Source organism: Cupressus sempervirens, chromosome 2 (assembly GCF_028749045.1).
Source record: "Cupressus sempervirens isolate cs-2001-9-10 chromosome 2, ASM2874904v1, whole genome shotgun sequence".
Lineage (NCBI taxonomy): Eukaryota > Viridiplantae > Streptophyta > Pinopsida > Cupressales > Cupressaceae > Cupressus > Cupressus sempervirens.
This window is the reverse complement of record NC_143119.1, coordinates 288,927,250-288,950,973: the sequence shown is the minus strand read 5'-3', so window position 1 is coordinate 288,950,973 and position 23,724 is coordinate 288,927,250. Positions and strand designations below refer to the sequence as shown.

General features: G+C 36.5%; 1 protein-coding gene across 3 annotated transcripts in view; it reads right to left on the bottom strand.

The window, feature by feature from the left end:
• LOC149572196 (protein PHYTOCHROME-DEPENDENT LATE-FLOWERING-like) overlaps positions 1–23,724 on the bottom strand; it is a 108,771-nt gene that overhangs the window by 79,940 nt on the left and 5,107 nt on the right. Inside the window, exons 1-2 of one of the 3 annotated variants that reach the window (XM_089813461.1) lie at positions 22,805–23,057; positions 22,579–22,682 (exon numbers count right to left, since the gene is read on the bottom strand). The exons of the other annotated variants lie outside the window; for them this stretch is intronic. Coding sequence (XP_089669587.1) covers positions 22,579–22,602 — 24 coding nt within the window. The 5' untranslated portion in view covers positions 22,603–22,682; positions 22,805–23,057. Of the gene's footprint in view, positions 1–22,578; positions 22,683–22,804; positions 23,058–23,724 lie in introns of those variants that run through there. 3 annotated transcript variants of the gene reach the window in all.

Below are 23,724 nucleotides of genomic sequence, written 5' to 3'. Positions count from 1 at the left end.
TTCTCCTCATTATTCATTTCTGGTTTCTATAGTTACTAATTTGCAAAGTTCACATGAGATTTTATGTTAGGTGTTCCTGTTTCTAGGGTTTCTACTTTTTTCCACACAAATGATGCTTTGTAGACTTCAAATCATGGTATCTTGCAATCAATGTTGGGGTATCATCTGCAATAGTTTGAAGGGATTGTCAATTTTTCGAATTTTCCTCAAAATCATGACAACTGTTCTTAGAGTGGATCCTTGTTTCCAGGGAAGGACAATTCAATTATCCAACACCAGGTTGGACATTTTTTGGATGCTTTCAACTTAGAGTTTTTGTAGATTCTAGAAGAGTTTGTGACAGACTCATGTCAATGGCGTCTTGGTGGCAAAGTCAATGGCAGGTTCTTGGCTCTTGTTGCAGACCATTCTGAAGAAGATAACCTTCTTTCTTTTTTTTCTGGGCTACTCTTGGTTATTGACATTCTGCAGGTCCAGGGAGGGTCTCAACAATAGCAAAATGTTCTTAAGGATTTGTAACTACTAGACATCTATTGTCTTTTGTAGGGTATTTGATAGAATGACCACAAATGGAGGATATTAGAATATTGTAATAGCCTAGGTTCTTGCTATGTTTAGCAAGTTCTTCTATAACCTTAGTTAATGGTCAATTTAGGCTTTCTTTGGACTTCCCTTAATCAGTTCTATTTTTAGGTGGTATTTATTTAGCTTTGCTTTTTACTTAACATTTTTTATAGCATCTTTATATTCTATTTAAGTGTGTATTGTTAATAAAATATATTTCATTTTTTGTTTCAGAAACACCACTCAAAATTACTTTAAAAGGGAATGCAACAGCAATATAAGAATGCAAATGGTCAAAAAATCGCCTTAGGCTAGGAGGGTCAAAAAAATTAACCAAGGAGTGGAGAGAAGCACGACAATATTAAGATTTTAAAGTCCGAGAATTAATCCATGAAGGTCGATTTTGGCAGTAAACCTGGAAATTTTCCCAATTCACCAAACCATATCAGATTTGATTGCAGGGATTTTGGAAACAAAAAATTAAATTTTGAGACCATTAGGTATCAAAGGGGCTGTAGGTGAGGAATCTGCAGACCAAGTCTCTGAATTCTTCCATGAAGTCAGTTTTGGCAAAATCCCTAAGTTTATTTCATTAACCAAATCAAGTAAACTTGGTTGCAGATTGATTAATAGGCAATTTCTGATTTTTTGTGCCCAATTTGGACGCAAGAAAGGGATGTAGGAGAGAGATCTGCACACAAATTCCAGAAATACTCTGTGGTGCGATTATTTTGTAAAATCATAGAAAAATCACAAGCAAGAAAATCCATCCAAGTTTGATTACAGGTTGTTTGGGAAGCAAGAACTTGGATTTGAAGACCAAATTGAGGCATCCAAAGGACTGAAATGAGTTGGTTTTTAAACTATGTCTGAAAATTTTGTCAAAAACTTCAATATTTATTGGAGAATTTCTAGGATATTTGTGATTATTAAATCTGATCCACATTATTGGCAAACCTTATTGATCAATTATGTACAATTTGCAAGGTCGCTCAAGGGACTGAAAATACTTTCGTCTTCAGACTTTTTAAAACTTCCTAGGCGGGGCTGATTTTTGGGAAAACCACAATAAATTCATAGCTTGCCCGATCATCCTAATGATTACTGCTCAGTATTGGGAAAATATTCTTGCACAAAAAATACCAAGTTGGAGGGTTAAACTCATCCTAAAAAGGAAAGTTTCAGATTTGCCCCTCAAAAGGTAAAAGTCAGTTTGCCTTCATATTGGGTTTTTTTATCTGATCTCTTATTCGTATTAAAACATTATCATGATGAGCAAGAAATGGTGGAGCGGCGGAGGAAACCGGGGTTTGCAGACTATGTCAGTAGACAGTGATTGCAGCTTGGCAGGGGCTCTCGAAGTGGGGTTCAGCTTCCTTGGAAGCCCCCACGCAACCAACCAAGACCCTGGGGAGGGTTTGTGGAGTGGAATCGGCAAGGAGTGTATCGGAATAGGGTTGAGGATTTTGCACCTCGAAGAGATGAACAAGCTATCCCTCAAGATAGAGCGGCTAGTAATAACCAAAAATGGGTTAGGCATGAGAAGGAGCGCCAGTTGAATGTGGCCTCTCTCACGAAGGACTTCCCGACGACCATGGATAACAATGCGATTAATATCCGAGTAGATTCGAAAGAATGGAAGGCTACGGTGTCATTGTTGAGGGATAGGGCTCTCTTCATGAAATGGGGGGGAGGATGGTCTTCCCTGATCAAAATGAGAAGGTGGGTTGAAGATAACTAGGGGCCGAAACCCACAATCAAAACTTTAACAAATGGTTTTTTTTCCTAATCATAATGGACTCAAAACAGGAAAAAACAAAGGTAATGTTTAACAGACCTTTTCTAATGGATGGAATGGGATTCTAAATTAAAGATTGGGTTCCAAACTTTAACCCTAAACAAATCAAGGTGGAAGAGGTTCCTATATGGATCAGGTTGTAAAATCGTCCTCATGCATACTGGAATAAGGACATTTTAAAGATGATAGGTGATAAACTAGGGCAGTTTATCAAGGCAAATGAAGCAATAGAAAAGAAAGATTTCAATCAATATGCAAGGATTTGCATTATGTGGAAGCCACATCCCTTGCTTCCACATGCAATAGAGATAAGAACAGCTGAGGGATATTGGTGGCAGGAGATAGAGGTTGAGGAATCTATTAGTTGTAAAAACTGCAAAATTTGGGGGCACACATCGAAGGACTGTACTGTGAAAAATAAGGGCAAGGAAAAGGTTGTGGATGGAGGTTGTGAAAATTTTTGGGATTCAGGACCATCAAAAACTGTAGTTACAGAGGTACCCATGGCAGATGGAGGAAATACTGGGATCAGTATGGACTTTCAACTGGCAACTATCACGGAGCCCCCTCAGGGAAAGGAAGATGAAAATAGAGTTGACACTTCAGAGGAGGACCCTAATAGCCTCGACCACCAAGACTATAGCAAGGGATTATAGTTACGGCAACAAAAGAGAATCTCAAAAGGGCATTGGAGGGCAAGGTAGAAGATACCAGTGAATTCATAAAGGGACTACATGCAAGATACTTGGGAAATGATTTTATGAGGGAGTTAAAGATAACAAAACAACAAAAGCACCATGAAGAAGAGGAAGGGGAAGTTGACCTTCCTGCATCTCCCTTAAAATTGATGGTTTCTTACTTGGGGGGGATTCCAGAGATAAAGGAACTACTAGAAGATTGTGTATGAGTTGAAGAGGATGGGATTGGAATCCCAGATCAACGCACTATCTCCCAAACAAAGTCAAATAAGGAAAAAAAGAAAAAACAAGAAGGATCACAAAAGACAAGAGGAAGGAAATTTAAGAAGAAATTGCTATAGGACACGGGAAACATGCAAGGTCAAACCCATTTGAGATCTGGGAGGGACATCGTCCCTCCTGGGCAGCTATGAAGTTCCTTACATGGAATGTCAGGGGCTACAATGCCCCTGACAAAAGGCACTTGATTGAGAGAACTCTTGATCAAGCGAAAGCAGAAGTAGTTTGCATTCAGGAAACCAAGATGGAAGTTGAGGAAGTAGCAAAGGTTTTAGGTGTTAGGTAGAGATGGTCATTTTTTTTGTGGAGGTTGTAGGGGTTTCGAGAGGGTTGGGTAGTTATAGAACCCAAGGCTCCTCAAGGGTGAGACCATCATTAAGAAAAGGTACTGGCAAGCTCTTCATTTCTCTTCTTTAACAGTAAATTTCTCAGGGGTTCTGATTAATGTGCATGGACCCACTAAATTTGAAGAGAAAAAGGTTATCTGGGGTGAGATATCTTCCTTATTAGCCTCGTTGGGGAACGAATTAAAGGTGATTATAGAAGATTTCAACGCCACTCTGAATACGGCAGATAAGAGGGGGGGAGTCCGTTCCCTAGGCACTGTTTAGACGGATTTCCAACACTTTGTACAGAATAACCTACTTTGGGAAGTGCCTACCAAGGGAGGCCACTTCATGTGGACAAATAGGAGGAAGGGATTCTCTCATATTGAGGAGAAATTAGACAAGATTTTTCTAGCAGGAGAGTGGCAATGTTTACCTGTCCTCTTTGAAGGAAGAATATTGGCACTATCAGGCTTCAACCACTTTCCAGCTTCCTTGGTGGTTCAGCAAGATGGAATCCCAATTAGGTGTCCTTTTAAATTTGAAATGATGTGGTTCAGGGAGGAACGGTTCTAGGAAAAGGTGACGGACTGGTGGAATAATGCGCTAGTAGTAAACAGTAATGAAGCTTTTCTGTTTTTTTCAAAACTTAAGCATCTCAAACAAAAGCTTAAGGAGTGGAATAAATTCCACTTTGGGACTATCTTCCAATTGAAAGTTGGGTTAGAGGCAGACCTTGCTACACTAAATAACAAAGTTTTGGAGCATGGGATGGATGGGCTAAACTTTCAAACTGAGCAAGACTTGATGGGGAAGTACATGGAAGTTTTAAAGAGGAAAGAGATTTTTTCAAGCAGAAATCAAGAGAGAATTGGTTGAAGGTTGGTGATAGGAACACAATTTTTCCACAGTTCGATGAAAATTAGGCACAATGTTAACTGTATCTTGTCTATTGAGAACAAAAATGGAGTTCATGCAGAGGACATGGACAGCATAAACAAAGAAGCAGTGGAGTTTTTCTCTAGACTATGGCAGGAGGAATAGGTGGACAGGAGAAAGGCTCAAGATAAGATCTTGGGATTTATTACACGCATTGTTACAGAAGAGGACAACAAAATGTTCTTAGAAACTATTAAGATGAGTGAACTCAAGATAGCAATGTTTGGCTTGGGTGGTGACAATGCTCCAGGGCTGGATGGATTCCAAGCTTTCTTCTATCAGAAATTCTAGGAGCTCCTGAAGTAGGACTTGCTGAAAGTGGTGGAAGAATCAAGGAGAGAGAGCTTTATCCCAAAGAAAGAACATCCGTCAAGGTATGAGGAATTTAGATCTATCTCTCTCTACAATATAGTTTATAAAATTATTACAAAGATTGCCACAAATAGGTTGAAAGTTCCGCTAGACTCAATTATTTCTCCAAAACAAAGTGATTTTATGTCTAATAGAAGTATAGTAGATGGCATCATTGTAGCACATGAGGCAATACATACAACCAGTAAGAGAAAAGATAGAAAAATGATGCTTAAATTGGATATTTGTAAAGCTTATGATAGGATTGATAGGGGCTTCTTGATAGAAGTGATGAGGAAATTTGGTTTTGGGGAAGGGTGGCTGAAGTGGATCAAGAGCATAACTTCTGATTTCAGTGCATCAGTGCTAGTGAATGGTAGTCCTCAGGGTTTTTTTAGTACAAGCAAAGGCATCAAGCAAGGAGACCCCGTATCGCCATTCCTGTTCATCATCTTGGCAGAGGTGCTGGGTAGATCAATTTCAAGAAAGAGAGTATTGGGGTCATGGAAAGGCATCTTGATTGCGAACAAGATTGAAGCTTCCACTCACTCTCAATTTGCAAATGAAACTTGTCTCTTAAGGGAGGCTTCGATGGCTGAGGCAAAAGTCATGAAGCATGTCTTGGATGATTACAGCATGGCTTCTGGACAGTCAGTCAATTGGGACAAGTCTGAAATTTATTTTTTCAAAACAGAAGTGGGATCGCAAAGGATGATAACCAATTTTTTTGGGGTAAGAATCGGAAAACTCCCAAGTAGATTCCTTGGTACACCACTGTATGGAGCAAGGAAAGGCCCCATATGGAGAAACTTGGTAGAGGACTGCAGAAAAGGGATGGATAGCTAGAAAGGACAGTGGCTCACATTGGCAAGTAGGATAGCAATGCTTCGTGCAGTCATATCGGCTCTGCCAATCTACTCCATGGCATGCTTCAAAATACCAAAGAAAGAAATTCAATTAATCCAATGAAGCACTGTGGAATGGCTCGCAGGAGGGGGATAAGAATTGGATACTACTAAATATGGCCCTTGGTGCCAAATTAGTTTGGCAGGTGTTCAACGCATAGAATCAAAGATGGGTAAAGATCCTTAGAGCCAAATATTTAAACAGCATGCAGTATGAACGCATATTGACCATGGCTGGCCCTCCTCAGGGATTGCCAATTTGGAACTTTATGGTGAGCTGCAGAGACTTAATTTCAAATCACTTGACCTAGAAGATTGCGGATGGTGACAAGGCAAATTTCTGGAGAGACTCATGGGATGGGGGTTAGCAGTTGGATAAATTAGGGGTCTCTAAAAATCTAATTACAACAACGTAGCAGCAATGGGGTTTCAAAGTGAGAGATTATATTAAAAAGGTGAATTTTGTAAGAGGCATTCCAGGAAAATGGAAAAAGACCTCTACCCTAAATTTGAATGCTAAAGATAAGGCAAGAATAGAATAGATACTGAAGGAACGAATGTTAGTTTCTTCTGATACCAGGGACCAATTGATTTGGAGTGGATCCAAAAGTGGAAATTACATCGTTAAGATTGGCTATCAACTCCTGGAGGGTATCCATTATAAAGTATTGTGGGAGCAGAATCTGTGTTGGGATAGTTCGTGCTTACCTAAGGCAGGAGCATTCACTTGGCTGGCAAGCAATGGTAAAATTTTGACTAGGCAAAGATTGAAAAAGATGGGCTTTCAGGGACCCTTCAGATGCCCTCTGTGCAGAAATGGGGAAGAAACTATAGAAGATCTTCTACTCCACTACAGTTTTTCTCAAGAGGTATGGGGGATGATTAGAACAAAAGTAGGATGGGCCAGCCCACTAACAGAAACATTGCAGGGTTGGCTGAAAGCGTGGCCAGCTAAGAAAAACAAACATGGTTTTGCATCTGCATGGAGGGTAATACCGACAATAACACTTTGTGAGCTTTGAAAAGAAAGGAACAAGAGAATTTTCCAGGACAAGGAGGAATGGTCGTGCTTTGGACAGCAACTAGAATGAGCCATTGCAGAAGCAATATTATCTACATCATTCTCAACAAGCTCTCAGAATGCAAAATTTACAAGGCAAGTCTCCCAAATATAGTCAAGCTTCCCAACTATCAAATTTTGGCCCATTAATGGGTCTTTAAGGGTTAATCCTAAACAGAAAAAGGAAAAGGTGTGTTGGCTACCACCAAAGGAAGGATGGGTAAAAATCAACTTTGATGGGGTAGCTCGAGGAAATCCGAGGGTCTTTGGTTGTGGATGTATAGCAAGAGATCACCAAGGCAATACCCTTGCTTTTGTGGTCAAATGGCTAAGGGACGAAACGAATAATGTGACAGAATGTGAAACGGCTAAAGAGGCTTTAGTTTTAGGTGTTAAATTGGACATCTGTTGAGTGCATCTGGAAGGAGATTCAGAGATTATCACTAACGGAATTACGAAAGCGAAGTTGGATGTGTGGCATCTTGACAAGCACATAAAGTAGATTAGATGCCTGTTACTGGAGTTTGAGGACTATAAGGTTTCCCATGTATATAGAGAAGCAAATAAGGTGGCAGACAAACTAGATAACATGGGTGCAAATGCAGCTTTGGGGATTCAGAACGAAGTTTTTGAACACCTTAGGCTTCTCAACTCAAAGTAAAGATTGGAAAACAAAAATGAAGGGACCAAAAAAGTGTTTTATCCGTTTATTATGGGAGTACAGCTCAATCATAAATTAATACTCCTGGCAACATTCAGGAAATACCAATCCCTCGCACGTGACAAAGATTGTAATCACTAAATGGCACCGCGTAGAGAGAGCTTCCACACTATTCAACTGTGTGATTTTAAGGAGGAAGGGAAGGGCATTTCACAGGGTTTTCAGCAAAGAGACAAATATGGAGGCTAACTTTGCGCTTGAATCAAACAACGAAACGCAATCATATGAAGGGACGATTACAATAAGACGCATGAAGAACATTTTCTTGTTTGAAGACCAAGAGTTCTTGGATGGCATTCAGCAAATGTATGGAATGGAATATCTAGAATCCTATTGGAGGAGACGCTCCAATTTGGACGTTGCTTAACTCTTTGTGATGTTGGCTCTGCTAGTTGGCAAGACCAAGGAGGAAGTCTGTAGGGTTGTGGCAGCATGCGTTGACCTACATTGGCTGCGGGGGCTAAAGGATATTGTGGACAGAGTTGTCTTGGGTGTGGGTTTGGAAATGGGACAAGAACCATGGAGGTTGATCAAGGGAGGGGATTCCTCGGTTCAACCCCTGATTGTTTGGTCATCGGCAAATCCACAAGGGGTGCAAGTACCACAGACAGCAAAAGGGTGGAAGAAGATTGTCAAATGTTCGCAAGAGAAGATCTAGGTTTCGATCAAGGAGAGGCGGGGATTCATGAAGACGGTGCCTCGTAAGAGTGTGACGACACCAGGTTTTCTCTTGCGACCCCAAATTGAGAGGGGAGTTTAGAATGATGTTGGGGATTCCACGGTGAAAGGAATGTGGCTGGACATCTCATTGATCGAAGAGGCGGGCAAAAGTGAAATGGGCAAAAAGCATCGCCAAGGAACCAAGCCTCTCGGTATGCAAAGGTCAATTCAGGACGACCATGCCATTCCAAATTTCATGAGGGAGGATGCAACACAATGGTTTAGGGATTAAGCAAAGGTGGTTGTTGGTGATTGATTGTGTCATTATTTTTGGCATCTACTACTTCTCTTTTTTGTGGGATGGGGTGGTGTTGTTTTTTGATTGGGTGTTAATGCCCTTTCCTTTTTAATATCTATATATGTCTGTGGGGTAGAGAAGATAGAAGTTTGTAAAGCTTTTGGCCATCTTATGCAAATGGCAATCCAATGTAACACCTCTTTTATTATTAATCAAAAATCAAAAATGTTACCAATCAAAAAAAACACTGGATCATGATTCAAAATGAATTTAACAAAGCGAGACTGATTTGAAGATGTTTTCAAACTAACCATAGTTAGTTCTATACTTCCATGGCAAGGCCTGATTTTTTTCATTCTAATGGGTAATTTTGACCATTTAAGAGAGTACTTGCAAAGACTAGAAGTCAGGCCATACATGGTTGCATACTCAATCTGAAAACTAAGTTCTCAAACTTAGTTTTCAGACTTTGTCATTAGAATTTAAGGAATTCAAAGCCTGTTTTTTATAAAATCAATGCATCTAAGGTTAAAATACTCATTTTGGACTTCAAGCTTTGAGCAGGGATATGACGGAAGGCAAAGGGATAGCAACAAGGAAAGTGCTGATAAGGAAGTTGTCAAAGGGGTTCTATCCTAAGTCCTGAATGGTCTCAAAGTGGAAGAAGATTGCAGATACAAACACACAACACCTAGACATGAGGAGAATGAAGAGAAGGATGTTCAAAGCAAAGGATCATTCAACTCGAGACATGGCAGCCAATATAATGAGAAGTGGTCTCTATCATGTTGCTAGATTTCCATCTGCTATTCAGTGCAATGCACTTCTACTGGAATGTCCAAGGAATTCTGATTCAGAGAGCAAGACAATAAAAGCTAAAGGGAGAGTGTTGGCATTCGTAAATGAGGAGGCAGTCAGAGGTCTTTTGTTGGACATTAATATATTTATCTTATCTAAGGATGAGACTCAACTTTGTATAAGACGAGCACATGGATATCATCTACAAGAATTGGACTAGTGAACGATGGAAGCACCAATCCAAATCACCTAAGAAGCTTGTGAGGATTTCAGAGATGAGTACAGTTATATGATTTTCATGTTGAACTTGATCGAGGGAACAGCCCAAGGAGCTTTCTTTGGCACCTGGATGTTTTACTTCATTGAGTAAATAGCTTCAAGAACTATGATGATGAACTAGGCCAAGAAGATCAGTACCAATCTGGATACCCAACTCAGGAACTTAGCAAAAATAAGGACATTTTATATGAGTTCCTGTATGATCTCTCTGCTTGCAAGGAACATTAAGTATCCAGATATTATATGCAAAGGCATGAGAAGAAATGATACGTGTAATGCCCCTCTAACCCTGGCAGATTATTAGTGATGCTTTAAGTCATAATTAGAACACTTGGTAGGTTCTCGTTGGTTTAACTTGATAGTGATTTTATGAAGGAAAGATAATGTGACACTATAAGATTAATTATATGATCACTGTTTAAGACCTTCAAACATTCTTAACACAAAGAATGATACCTATCAACTTGGTACCCTTCTGAAAGTATTTATAGGGTCCTATGATTTGATTAGAGACTAGAACATCATTTAGCTAGTAATCCCATATTCTTATAATATACATGTTAATATTTAGGCACATCACTATCCATAATTCCACTCGTACTACACAAGTATGTGATTAGAATCTGCATATGATGTTTGAATTCTTCTTTTGTATCATGCTTTATACAACACTTATTTGATGTTCTAATGATAATCTCCGAAGATTAAACATTTTGCTTAGATTTTTAATATGGATCTGTTGGTTTCTAGGATTGCTGCAAATGTACTAACAATTGCCATTGTATTGATTGTGTTCCAAATGCAAATGAAGGCTTATAAAGAAGAGAGGAGACATGTCTCTACAATTAATCATCACTAGTTAACATATTAATATATTAGTAATATAAATAACCATATATATAATATATTATTATATAATATGAATTATATTATATTATATATATTATATTACATATATAATATATATTATATATAAGATATTTATCTTAATGATGATTTATCAACAAAGTATCTCATGGTAAAATCAATCCAACTGAAGCTACAACCTTAACACTCCCTCTTAGCTAAGGAGGATTTGTAGAACACATTATGCTCTCAAGTATATGAAGAGATATCATCTCACCTTTCATAACACACAATTGAAACAATTTCCATAACTTTAATATAAGCTTAAACACCACCTTACGTGTGGTCTATGTGTGGTCTACAATAGTAACTATGTCATGGTGTCTGGCAAAATTTGGACCAAAGAACCATAACAAGTTGGTTATCATGGTGTTCGGCAAAATCCAGCCCAAAGAACCATGATGAGTTGATTATCATGGTCTTCGGCAAAATCCAGCCCAAAGAACCATGATAAGTTGGTTATCATGGTGTCCAGCAAAATTTGGCCCAAAGAACCATGATAACACTTGCTCCTAGACATCCAACACTCTAGGACAACAACTTGAAGTTTGTCATGATAGCAGGTCTACCATTTATAAGATCGTCACCTTACAATGGCTACCTTCTATTTATATATGTCAATGAAAGATCGTCACCTTTCGTTACATATCAAATAGTAACCACCATGAACCAAGTCAGAGGGTGGTACAAACTACAAAGGCTTTCCCATCAATTCTCTCTTAAAGAGAAGAATGCATTATAAGGAATTTTACTTAGAACTTCTACTCATAGAGAAGATATCATTCTCAAAGGATTGCACCTCAAAATTCTCCCTCTGAACAATAATCCTTGGAAGTCAGGTCCAGTAGTTACTCCCTTTGATACTCTAGTCACCCAAGGATGTCTGTCGAATTCCCTCTGAATCTAATATTAATCTTTCAACCTTCCGATGACAAGTTATTACTTCTTCGTGATGTACATATGAGCAGGCCCATCACAATCATGTAGTCATACACAGGTATATTAGACTTCGTCTAAGTATCAATCTTTTGAGCTCCTTGTATGCAATTGTCTCTGATGAAGTATTGAACTCTCTCTTGATATGAAAGGATACCCATAATCTCAATCGTCAAAGATATTCGCTTCTTGAGCCTCACTTTAACCAGCCAAATCATATGACTAATGAATAACTTCTTTAGAGTTGTTGCCATAAGATTGAGCCTACACTATATTTGGTAAAGTACCAACCTTCTTTTCCTACAAGAGCATCCTCAGACACAAAGGAAAAGATCAAGACAATTAACTCTTATAGTATGTGTAGAATTACAAATAACAAGCAAGTAAATATAGCAATCAAAGATAATGAATATTTATCTGCAAATTAACGTTCTTGATACAAGTTGCTCCAATGAAGGTCCATATACATCAAACAAGAAAATGCTTCCAATGGGGAATGAAACATTGGTTAAGGTAATCATTCACCCCCCCACAATGTAGAATTCCCACATACTTCATTCTTAATTTGAACCATAAAATAGTCTAGTTCACTTCCACTTGTAGATGAATTATAACCATATTCAGTCTTCTTAGGATGATCCTTGTGTGTGTGTGTCAATCTCCCTCTTTTTCCTCTTACTTGACTCTATAATATGAATCAAAAAGGATTATATTTAGTATAGAGATGCACTATATAAGGGTTTCTATTCTTCATATGTTTATCTATTTGAGATCTCATTTCAGATCCGAGTAATACCATAAGTGATAGTTGATCTGAATTCTTATATTATAGTCTCTGAGATATGTTCCTTATGCTTACTAAAGGTTCTCAATTCGATACTTGTTGCCATCATAATTAATAAACCCTTTGCAATGATGTGATCGCAAACTCTATAATCTCTATATTGTCTCCGATTTCTTATTGATTTTTATTTTCTAAAGTATATCCTCTTTGATATATAGTATGCACAAAATAAATTATGTGTCTAGATATATTTCATTTGTGCCCTGATTTTTATCCTTAGCTATTAAATCTCCAATCAATTTTCTGATACTTGTACGTCCTCTACAGCATAATATTATTTCGTGATCAGAATTTTTTTTCTCCCTTTAAATTGGTGATTTTGAAACTCAACATGACAATTCTCATGCTGGCATAAGACTGAGTCATGCCTCTTCATAAGCCATTGAATTCACAGAAGACTCGAAATATCCAATATAAACTTATTATCAACTCAAGTTCAAGGATATAATCAGTCCGTTCATCTTAGAATTACTGCTAATCAGTTCTCAGATCTCCATGCCCAGGCACTATTTATTTTCTTGCAAGGGATAATGAAACTTACGACAATGAGACCTGCGAATTATTTGCTTATTCATATCATGCACTTTGAGTTTATTTCCTCATCCATTAGGTTCCAGAATATTCCACCAGACCTCGAATAAAATGTTTGATTCAACTGATAATGTTTGTCGTGAATTTTCTCACACCATTCATGGATGGTCCCTCTGACTTCCTTCACACATGAGCTCGAGCATGGAAGAGCAATCGAAACTTGCAAGTTGAAAGAAAAAAAATTAGAATACCACCCGCACATATATATGTTAATCAAAAACCGATCAACCATATTTATAAATTTCTGAGCATGCAGTATGAAGTTTGATGTGTGTGAAGCGAATTGTATGCCTTTGTCACTATGTAGCATTGCCTATGAAATTTTAATTAGATTATGCATGCTTCATATTATGTAGGAACAAATTTCACTTTACATGCACAAAAATAGAATGTCTTTGTCTGCAAGGGCATAAGCTGCAGATTATGAAGAGAGCAGGTCGGACTTTTAATACATCTTGTATCTACTTGGCTCTCTATCGCTAATTGTATTAACCAGATTGTCTTAGCTTTATCCATGATCTTTTCTTTTAGACATCGTATTTCTTCCAACCAATCTGCAAATTGTTTAGAATAGATGATCGATAATAAATCTTTATTTGCTGAAGTCGTGGCTGAGTAAAAAGGGAAGAAACTCGCTTTTACGTGGTTGTTGGTTCTCACCTTACAAGTTGCTAGTTTCAATTAACTGAGCATTCACAATGCTGATTTGGATGACAGTACTTTTGTTCCCATAAGGGCGTTGCTTGCTATGACAGTTCTGATGTATCATGATCCAGATCACTATACGTGTTCTTATATATATCACTCCTTGCTCGTTCCTCCACTTCGTGTCACAACTCTTCTATTTTATTGACTTTTACTAATTATAGATTGCAAGTGACTTGTTCTCTATGCCATGTAGCAGACTAAGTATCTTCTCCGCTAAGTCAGACCTCTGGTTCCTCGCTGCTATCATAAAGAACAAACTTCCAAACATGGATATTGATTCTTTAAGCATATTCTTTATCTATGCAAGTTTAGGATCTATCTCTTTACAATATTCCATCTTCCCTCTTTTCGTTGATTGTATTATTCTCCATATCTTAGATATCTGATAATCAATGATCTTCCTGATTGGATTATGATGCAGACCTTCTTTACAGTCCTCAATATATGATGTGTTGGTTTGTCTACCAACCATTGTTGAGTGTAATAAGCATTATCAAAGCCAATGAAAGAGAATGCTGCATTATTGTTCATGTTGAAGAGTGAATACTCAGATTTCTCCATGCTAAGTTATTTGGCAAATGGTCATGGCAGTATGTTTGCCATGGCAGTATGCGGACAATATGAAGTCGACATCTTTAGAAAACATATATTTTGTTGGCTTCCTCTTTTATGGATCATGTTTACCAATTATATCCTCGTTGTTTCTGCAATTGGATGGGATTGTTGGCTCATGTTGTGGCATCTTTCATCTGACTGCTACAATTCCTCTATGGTCTGCACTAGATGCTGACGGTCTTCACTTTGTTGATCTGTAATCTCTATTTTATTATTCAACTCTTAGTCTCTTTCTCAACTCCTGCATGTTTTTCCTGCAATTCTTAATACAATTGCTTCCCATGATAAATCATATTCTGCCATGGTTATCTCCTAAAATCCTCTGACAGTCTGATTTGTGAGTCTGACCTGATCATGAAATCTATCTATCAAGGTTCCCTTTTGATAGTTCCATAACTGAAAGACTCCACTGTGAAGACAGGCAAGGCTGATCCATAGTCTTTTGGGATGAAAGCTTAGCCCAAGCTCTGACATAAATCTACCTTTAAATCTTTTATTACTTTCATATATAGGACTGAAAGTGTATTTCTGATATTTTATCTTTTCTTACATTTGCAACCAAGACCTACCCAAGGTGGTTAAACCTGACAAAAAGAACTTGGCTCTAATTCCGTGTTGGTTTCTAGGATCGCTACAAATGTACTAACAATTGCGATTGTATTGATTGTGTTCCAAATACAAATGAATGCTTATAAATAAGAGGAGGAGACATGTCTCTACTGTTAATCATCACTAGTTAACATATTAATATATTAGTAATATAAATAACCATATATATAATAATATATTATTATATAATATAACATTATATAATATATATTATATATATTATATTATGTATATAATATATATTATATATATAAGATATTTATCTTAATGACAATTTATCAACGAAGTATCTCATGGTAAAATCAATCCAACTAAAGCTACAACCTTAACAGGATCATGTGTTATATGTTTCTTATACTTCTATTTCAGTATCATGCTTTCAATACCTTGGTTGACATAGTGTTTATAGTTTCTTTAAATTCATAATTATGATTTGATTTTAAGCTAACCCATCATGTCCTATGTGTATGTGTGCGCCCTTTCTTCTAGATGAGGGGAGGCAATCCTAGTCACTTCTACAAGAGATCTACATGATGCCACACTCTTTCCTTGTCTGTCACTAGTTGTATATATATGTATATGTATTGTATCTTGTTGCTTGGTGATGCAAGTGTTTGCAGGTACCAGGGATCGACTCCTCCTCACTACACAAGTCTGAGCATGCCTTGAATCCTCGAGCTAGTTGTTGTTGAAAAGGAGATGGCACCATGATCCATATAGGCCCTCATGTAACCCTAGCATTCTGATAGAGAGTTAAGTCACCTGGTCTAGGGAATTATGTGTTATCATTTCATTTGACAGTTGATTAGTGAAAGTTAGTGTCTAGAATTATGTGCTATCATATTTGGGTTTTCGTATGAGTTTTATATGCCTCTTTTCTTATGATTTTAATGATTGTACATGTATGATATTCTACCTTGATCTTTCTAGTATATTTATACGAGCATATATGGGTGCACACATTCTATATAAATATACATATTGGCATATTTTAACTATTTAATTATCTGTGTATGTTTGTAAAATGTATGTGAGCAATTAATTAATAGCCTTAGGTAATTAAGAGAGATCTAATAGAATATAAAAATAAATAAAATAAAAGGGGTAAAATAAAAAGCATAAGCATTTAAAAGAGTAAAAAACTAATACCTAATTAAGCTCTTGTTGGGACTTAAATCTTTGCAAAAATTTGAAATTGCCCTAATATACAAAGGATGATTATAACATGAATTCAAGAGCAAAAGGTATAAGTAAAATCTGTTACCCATGTGGAATAATATGAAACCAGAACATTAAAATGGGTTATAAAGCCCCAAAGAGGGTATTTACATCATTTATGGACCATGTATCCATTATGTACCCTAAAATAGCCTTAATATACCTCTAATATGCCTAGACAACTTGTAAAATGGTAGTTATTTACATAATCTAAGGCAATTTCAGGACTTAGAATTATTTTTATTTAAAGGGGTGGTGTCTTTTCACCTAAAGGGGTATGAAAACTATTCAACCACATATATATGTGGTGTACATGTAAATACGAGGGGGGAATGGAAAGCCATTTACTCTTTAGAAAAATGAAATAAAAAAATTTAAGTATTATGAAGAAATAAAAATATAGAATCAAAATCTTTTCTCAATGATAATAATATTTTTGAAGAATTTGGGAGGTTTGGCAGCAAGGGGATGAACAAAGGGTGAGTTACGCTTCAGGAAAGGATATTTACAAGAGTCCAAGTAAGATCTGAAACCAAGAGGACTTAAATATATATGTTTGCAATTTTGTGTGTCAGTGATTATAATGATAAATTTAGTTAGTAATTTATATGATTGTGAAATATGAATACCTATATAGAAAGAAAATTAATCATGTCTAAATAATAAAGTAAAGGAATGAAATTTAACATGCCTGCAATTTGAGCATATAAATGTAATTTGGTTTATAAGTTGGTAATATTATTGCCTATGCATATTGCATGAGTGTTATCTTTTCTGGATGATTAGTTGGCAGGAGTGTTATCTAATTCTTGGTACATATTATTGTGATTTTGTACTTCTATTTTGGGTCACAATAGGCATTTTATTTTCTTGAGATGCATTGCATGTATGTTAATGATTTCGTTCTTGCTTTCAAAATGTCTGTTACATGTTGTTTACGTTTTATTGCTTAGGTGATGACTTAGGGTTTAGCAAATTGATCTAGGGGCATGGGACCCTAGGAATGTGCCCTAAACTTGTTTATGCTTGTGATTTTGTGAGTACGGTTAGATACCCCTAGGTGAGTGGCTCACCATAGATGTTGGGACTCAGAAGTGGTCACTGGAGGATCCTTTGTGTTAGAGACCAAGGCCTTGTGTGGGTTGGCTCTACATGAGAGTTTTGTAATCAAGTGAAAACATTAAGAAAATGAACGGATTATGTGGGTTCAGGTTAACACATTATTTGAGCCACACTTGTACTATTGGAGTATTGGGGCCATATGTCGTTCAACATAAGGCCTTGATGCGGCAAGATGCCATTGGTTCAGGAGGTTGATCCTAACATTACAGAAAGTGTGATGAGTATGCATATGCCTTGTGGAGTACTCGGACCATATGTCATTCTATATAAGGCCTAGATGTGGCAGAGTGATAGTGGTTCAAGAGGTTGATCCCAAAATTTGAGGGGTATGCGATGTCACTCACCTAGAAGTATCCTAAGCCCCCCTGCTTGCGTTCGTACTTTGCCTCTAATTGTCCTTATGTTGTGTACTCTTGTTGATTAAGATGTGTTCTCATGTCAGTCATGTGACTTTCTCATGATGCTATGTGTTTATTGGGAAAGACAAACCCTAGCCTTAAATTGTCTTAGAACCTATGTGGATCATGGTCTTATCTCTTGACTCGAGGGAGTGGATCATTTATCGTTCCACATGGTTGGACGGTAAATTATTTTCGAGGTATTGGTTGTGTTTCATGGATGGCTTTGTATGGATCCTTATTGAGTAGTTCTTGAAGAATATCTCTTGAATCTTGATTCTTGAAGTCCTAATGCTACATTGCTATGGGAAAGAATTTATGCAATGTTTTGTAATGTGAACTCTTGAAAGGAGTCTTAAGATCATTAGTATTTGTATCATGAATTCAAAAGCAAACGTAATAGGGAGAAGGGAATCAAGAGGAGAAATTAAGGGAAAAGAAAATATGTTGAATTGTTTTCAAAGAACTTAATGATGTAATAATGGCGTTATAACATGTATTTCCTTATTTTTATGATTTTGATGTTGTTAATAATGATTATATGTTGTGTTGTGTATAAGATCTTGCTACTTCACTAAAATCTAATGAGATGTTCTAAAATGCATGGTAAGTCAATGTAATTATCGAATAAAACATGGTTAGTAAACATGTGAAGCCAAAGACTTAAATTTACTTAATGTTTCATTAAAATGGATCAATACAAGTGAAGTAGGTAGTAAATGCTTTTGATGTACTAAATCTTGTACCTTAGCTTCTAATTGGAAATGTTTAAAGTAATTGTTTGTTATGAGTTGAAGTTATAGCTATCACACGCAATTAGTAAGTGAAATAAATAGGGAACATTATCTAGATGTTAGGTTTCTTACCCTGACTCCTATAAAGCTGACTATGTGGTTTATCTTAAATGAAAATGACCAAGTTTTACTTGAGATCTAAGTTAGAAAGTGGTTGTTCTTACCCTAAACTATTATGATAAGATGAATAGATATAGAAGTAAACAATGAACAAAGTAAGAAAAGATAACTAGATATGAATTTAAATAATGTTTTAGTTTAAGTGTCCCTTCTTTCATAAGTGATGAAATTGTAATGTTTAAAGGGAAAATAAGTAAATTAAGATTCAAGCCGCTTACAAACTAGAGGTTACTTGTTAATTGGAAAGCTCGTATAATCATAACTTAAGAATTGAAAACTAAGTAATGTTGCTAAAGAACAATCTTAGGGAGTTTGTTAGGACTCTTACATCTAGAGTTAGGTAATTAAAGGGAGTAAAAGCAATTTTTTTAAAAAAATTAAAAATATTCACTAAACTTAGTAACATTTACTCTTGTCCTTTCAGGTTCCCTAGCAAGGTGTTACAATACAGGACACTTCAAGGTATATGAGTGTTATGCTAAGTTACAACTGCATGGAGGGGCTAGTTGTAGGAAAGTCAATGATATTTATCGCCATTAACATCACGCACACACTCCAAGGTGAAACACATAAGAGGTTATCTAGGAAGGCCATGGCATTGATTGAAAAATATGGATATTGTTACATCTAGTTCCCCACTTCTACTTACTCGAGAACCTCAAATTTTCTTCAAAATCTTACAAGCTTCCTAAGTATCCTACAGATACGATGATCTTGCTAGTAGTGGTTGAGCAATTGTTAAGAGTTCAATTACATGCAAGAATATAAGTATAAACTAGGAATGCCTTCCTCTATCACATTGAAGAAGATGCTTGAGACATGTCCTTCACTACGGGTGGTAGAGATAGTCAATGCAAAGTTATAGTTCTATCAGCTTGAGGCATACAAGGCAAGGAAGGAATTTGATCCATTTTAGGAAATCCATACTTGTAAGGGAAGGAACTATAGACATAAGATAGATATTGAAGACTACTGGGCAAATCTAGTGAACAAATGTGCTATAAGAAGAAAGATGTGGTCTAGGATGTCATTGGACTTCATGTGGAAGTGTAACATTCTCCCTATTCCTAATCAAGTAAGAGATGATGCAAATCAAATTGATCCCCACTATAATCATGAGAAAGACAAGTCAATCCATCCCCACCTAATTGGTCACAAATTGGTGTGCTTACAGATTTGGGCATCTTAATGAGGTAGGTGGTAAACAGATCAAGAACATGGGTTGACAAGCAAACATAAAGGTTAAGGAAAGACAAGTCAATTCATCCACCTAACTAGTCACAGATTGATGTGCTTATAGATTTGGGCATCTTGATGAGCTAGGTGGTAGACAAATCAAAAACATGGGTTGACAAGCAATTAAGGAAGCAAGGTGTTACTGCCTGTTGGTTCCCAAAACCACAGATTGGAATCCTATGAGCCTTGCCTACTCAATGCTGGGATATCCAACCGGTTAAGGCCAACTTGACGGGATTGATCAATGCGATCCAAATCCCCTGCGCTTCCGGCTCTGCAAAACAGAGGCAGGTGTACCTGATCCTAGACAACAACCTTAAATCCAAGATGCTTATAGCAGATAAATTAGAATGTGAATGCAATGAGAGCTTTTCAAAACAGCAAGAATAAAAAGCTTTTATCGTGCAAATTATAAATTGAGAATAAAAATAAATGATTGTATAAATGTGATAATGTTTTAAATAAAGAATGAATGCAACAAATGACTATAGTAATTCCTCAATGGAAAGAAATGAAACAATTGCCAGCATATGGATTATGAATCAAGAGTAAAAGACCAGTGCTTAATTACATGGGCAATCAAAGTCAATATTATAAGTTGAGACGTACAACTTTCTAAAGTTCAATATATTTTAACTATAAACAATTTTAACAATTAAGATGCGATGGATCAATAATATAAACGCAATTTTAAACTAATCTAAAATGCACTTTAACTCCTGTGATATGGAGACAAACTAGACATAAATACGGAAATAATTAAATATTTCGAAATATCTATGTTTATTAAATTTAAAATGCAACAACGACCCAATCCACTTATCCAAATATTAAAATATTTATAGAAATTAATAAAAAACATTTATAGAGGACACAGCTTAATAATAATTTAAAACTCTGAAATATAAAATAAATAACTATGTCGGAAATAAAGTCGCAATAAAGACACTCCTTACAAATGATCTATTTACTGCAATTCAATTCCGGAATCACATATAAATTTGCTCTGTAATTCAATCCACGAGCTTTGCTCAAAACTTCATTTCTCCGCCAATAAAAGAACATAATCTATCATAGTACATCATAATATATAAAATTTTAGAATATCAATATAAATCCCTCCCTTTGTTATTTTACATCTCCCCTATTTATAAAGGAGTAAGGGACATCGGTTTCTTTTCAAAAAATTGCACCCCTTCATAATATATAACCGATCATTGTTAAATGGTAATATAGCCTATGCAAAATACTTAATATAATTTAATTTTTCCACAATTCAACCAGCGGTGCCTATGGTTTCCAATTTTTTGATTCACGAGTGCAAGAAATACATAGACGGCACAACTTCAATAAATATATCATTGCATTGCTGAAATTTCATTCATTTCACTGGAGGTATTGTCGACGCATCTTCCTTCTTCCTTCCGCACAGGCTCTACTTCGTTCGAACTCCATACTTTGCCTTTGAAAATCTCATCCTCTGTTCCCTATCCTCGATGGCTTCACCTTCCAACATGTAATTCCAAATGCTTAAAACGTCTACTGGGAATACCAACGCTGCAAACTCTAGATGAACCTCGTGAGGCGCTCAGGTTTGGACTCGATAAAATCGAGAGCAATGTTTTACTACTACATTTCCATGTTTCTCAAATCTGAAACAAATACAAAGAAACATTAGATGTTATCAAAACAAGATAAGTAATTAATAATTAATCACACTCTCTGACTGCTGTTCATGGCGTCCATTAACTCTACATATACAGGTGACTGGCTGGAAGACTCAAATTGCACACTAAAGGGCCAATATTCATGTGTGGCAGGATGATTTTGCTATATTTTATTTCGTTTAACACATGATAGACGGCATATTGAACCCAATCAGGTGCATGATTACTTCACCATAGTTGGGTAAATACTATCTCTGTGACTGAACGTCCTATTTTCAACATCCTTGGTATCAATATTCTGATTAATCTCCCTGATTGGGCTGCGATATCTTCTGTAATTTCAAGCAATTCGAGCCTGCTACCTGGATGATGCTCTTCTGTTCTTTGATGGGATTGCATGTTCGTTGCCACTGTCTCTATTTATGCTTTCAATGATTCAGGAATACAATAGTGAGATCTTTAGTTTCAAATCCGGAGATGGATAGGTTCATTCACTCAACTTCAGCAAAGCTGCAAGTGTAGCTAGATACACCAAAGAGTTTGCCAGTCAAAATTTGACTAACGGTGGAGGATAGAATATGGAAGAAAGTGCTGAATAATGTGAACATTTCATGCTATTGCAGAAGATGTTCTAGAGTGCGTCATATTTGTATTAGAATTTAGAATGCAAATCTGGAAATCCTCATTCAGCAAGCAACAGGGTGGAAATGAATTCAGAGTCTAATACAACAATAATGATTGCTTCAATACTGTATCCTAACAAGAGTAATTTTCAGTGGACAGTAAGCATTGTCTTTTATTGCTCACTTATGTTGAATTTCGTTGTTCCAATCTGAACTCACTGTTTTTATTTCTATTTATTAACTTGAGTAATAATTGAATCTAAGTAACTACATGTATCGTAGGAGCATCCCTGATAATCTGAATACACTACTCATTCATTCCTCATGAGTTTGGTATACATAAAGATGAAATAGTTTTAAAATATCTCCCTGATGTAGTTGCTTGCATAATTCTACTTCAATCCTCTAGCACTATAAATCAATGACAAAAAACCTCCACGTCACAATAAGCCTAATATGCTCCTCATAAAAGCCCAATGTAAGATCCTTTGCCGCAACAATTCTCTTCATCTTACCCAACATGTTGTCAATAGTCTCATAGATCTCTCCTAAACTAGGAGCATCAGTATCAGCATATCTAATGACATCAACAATGGGTGCTATGACAAAGCAAATGTATCTGCAAGATCAAAATGCCAACAAAAAAAAAAATCAGAATTAGAATTTTAAGAATTTTAAGATTATTAGTAGGAAAATCAGAAAGCAAAAGACTAATAGTAAATTTAAAAACCAACAACTTACTTCATTGTGGACCACCAACTCTCATCAAGGATCCTTTGCCTCACCGCTTTTCCTTCAGTGGACTTAGAATGAGACCATCGTCCCCACTTTGGATTCACCACCATCAATTGAAGGGCCTCATAAACCTCAATCATCCTCTCCATCAAGATGAAATATGTGCAATACCTATAGCAACAATTAAAAATTTAAAATTTAAACTTAAACATTAATGATTAAAATTTAAAACAAAAAGCATCACATGTAAGTAAACTTATAAATAATTTTTTTAAATAACTTAAAGATAAAACAAACTAAAAGTAAACTATAATTATAATTGACATACCTTGTCTCGGCTAGTTTGAGGAACTCCTTAAAGAAGGACCTGAATAGAGCAAGTGAAGTGTGGTGGTTGCAAATAAACATTTGCACTTCTCTAGCTTCTAGCACCGCTTTCTTCACCCATTCAATCTTCCCTATGTCCTTCAATGCATTGTTCAAGGAATGAACACAGCAAGGGTTCCAAAATATGTGCCTATAAGCACCCTCTATCATCAAACCTGCCGATTTGCACACAGGTGCAGAATCTGTGATAACCTGTACAACATTAGAGGGCCCAATCTCCTCTATGGCATCTCGCAAAATGGTGAACTGAAAATTTGCATCCTTCTTCTTTCTTAAGCAATCTATGGCTCTCAAAAAATAAGAGCCAGCAGGGGATGTGACAATGATATTGATGAGTGGCCGATGTCTAACATCGATCCACCCATCCATTACAATAGAGCAGCCTGTCCTAACCCAAGTGCGTCTCATATCCTCAAATAATAAAGCAACCTTTGAGTACTCTTCATTTAGGATAGTGGTTCATAGCTTATGCTCATCGGGGGGCACAAATGAAGAATTCATGCTCATAATATCTTTCACCATTTGTTTATAATAAGTGG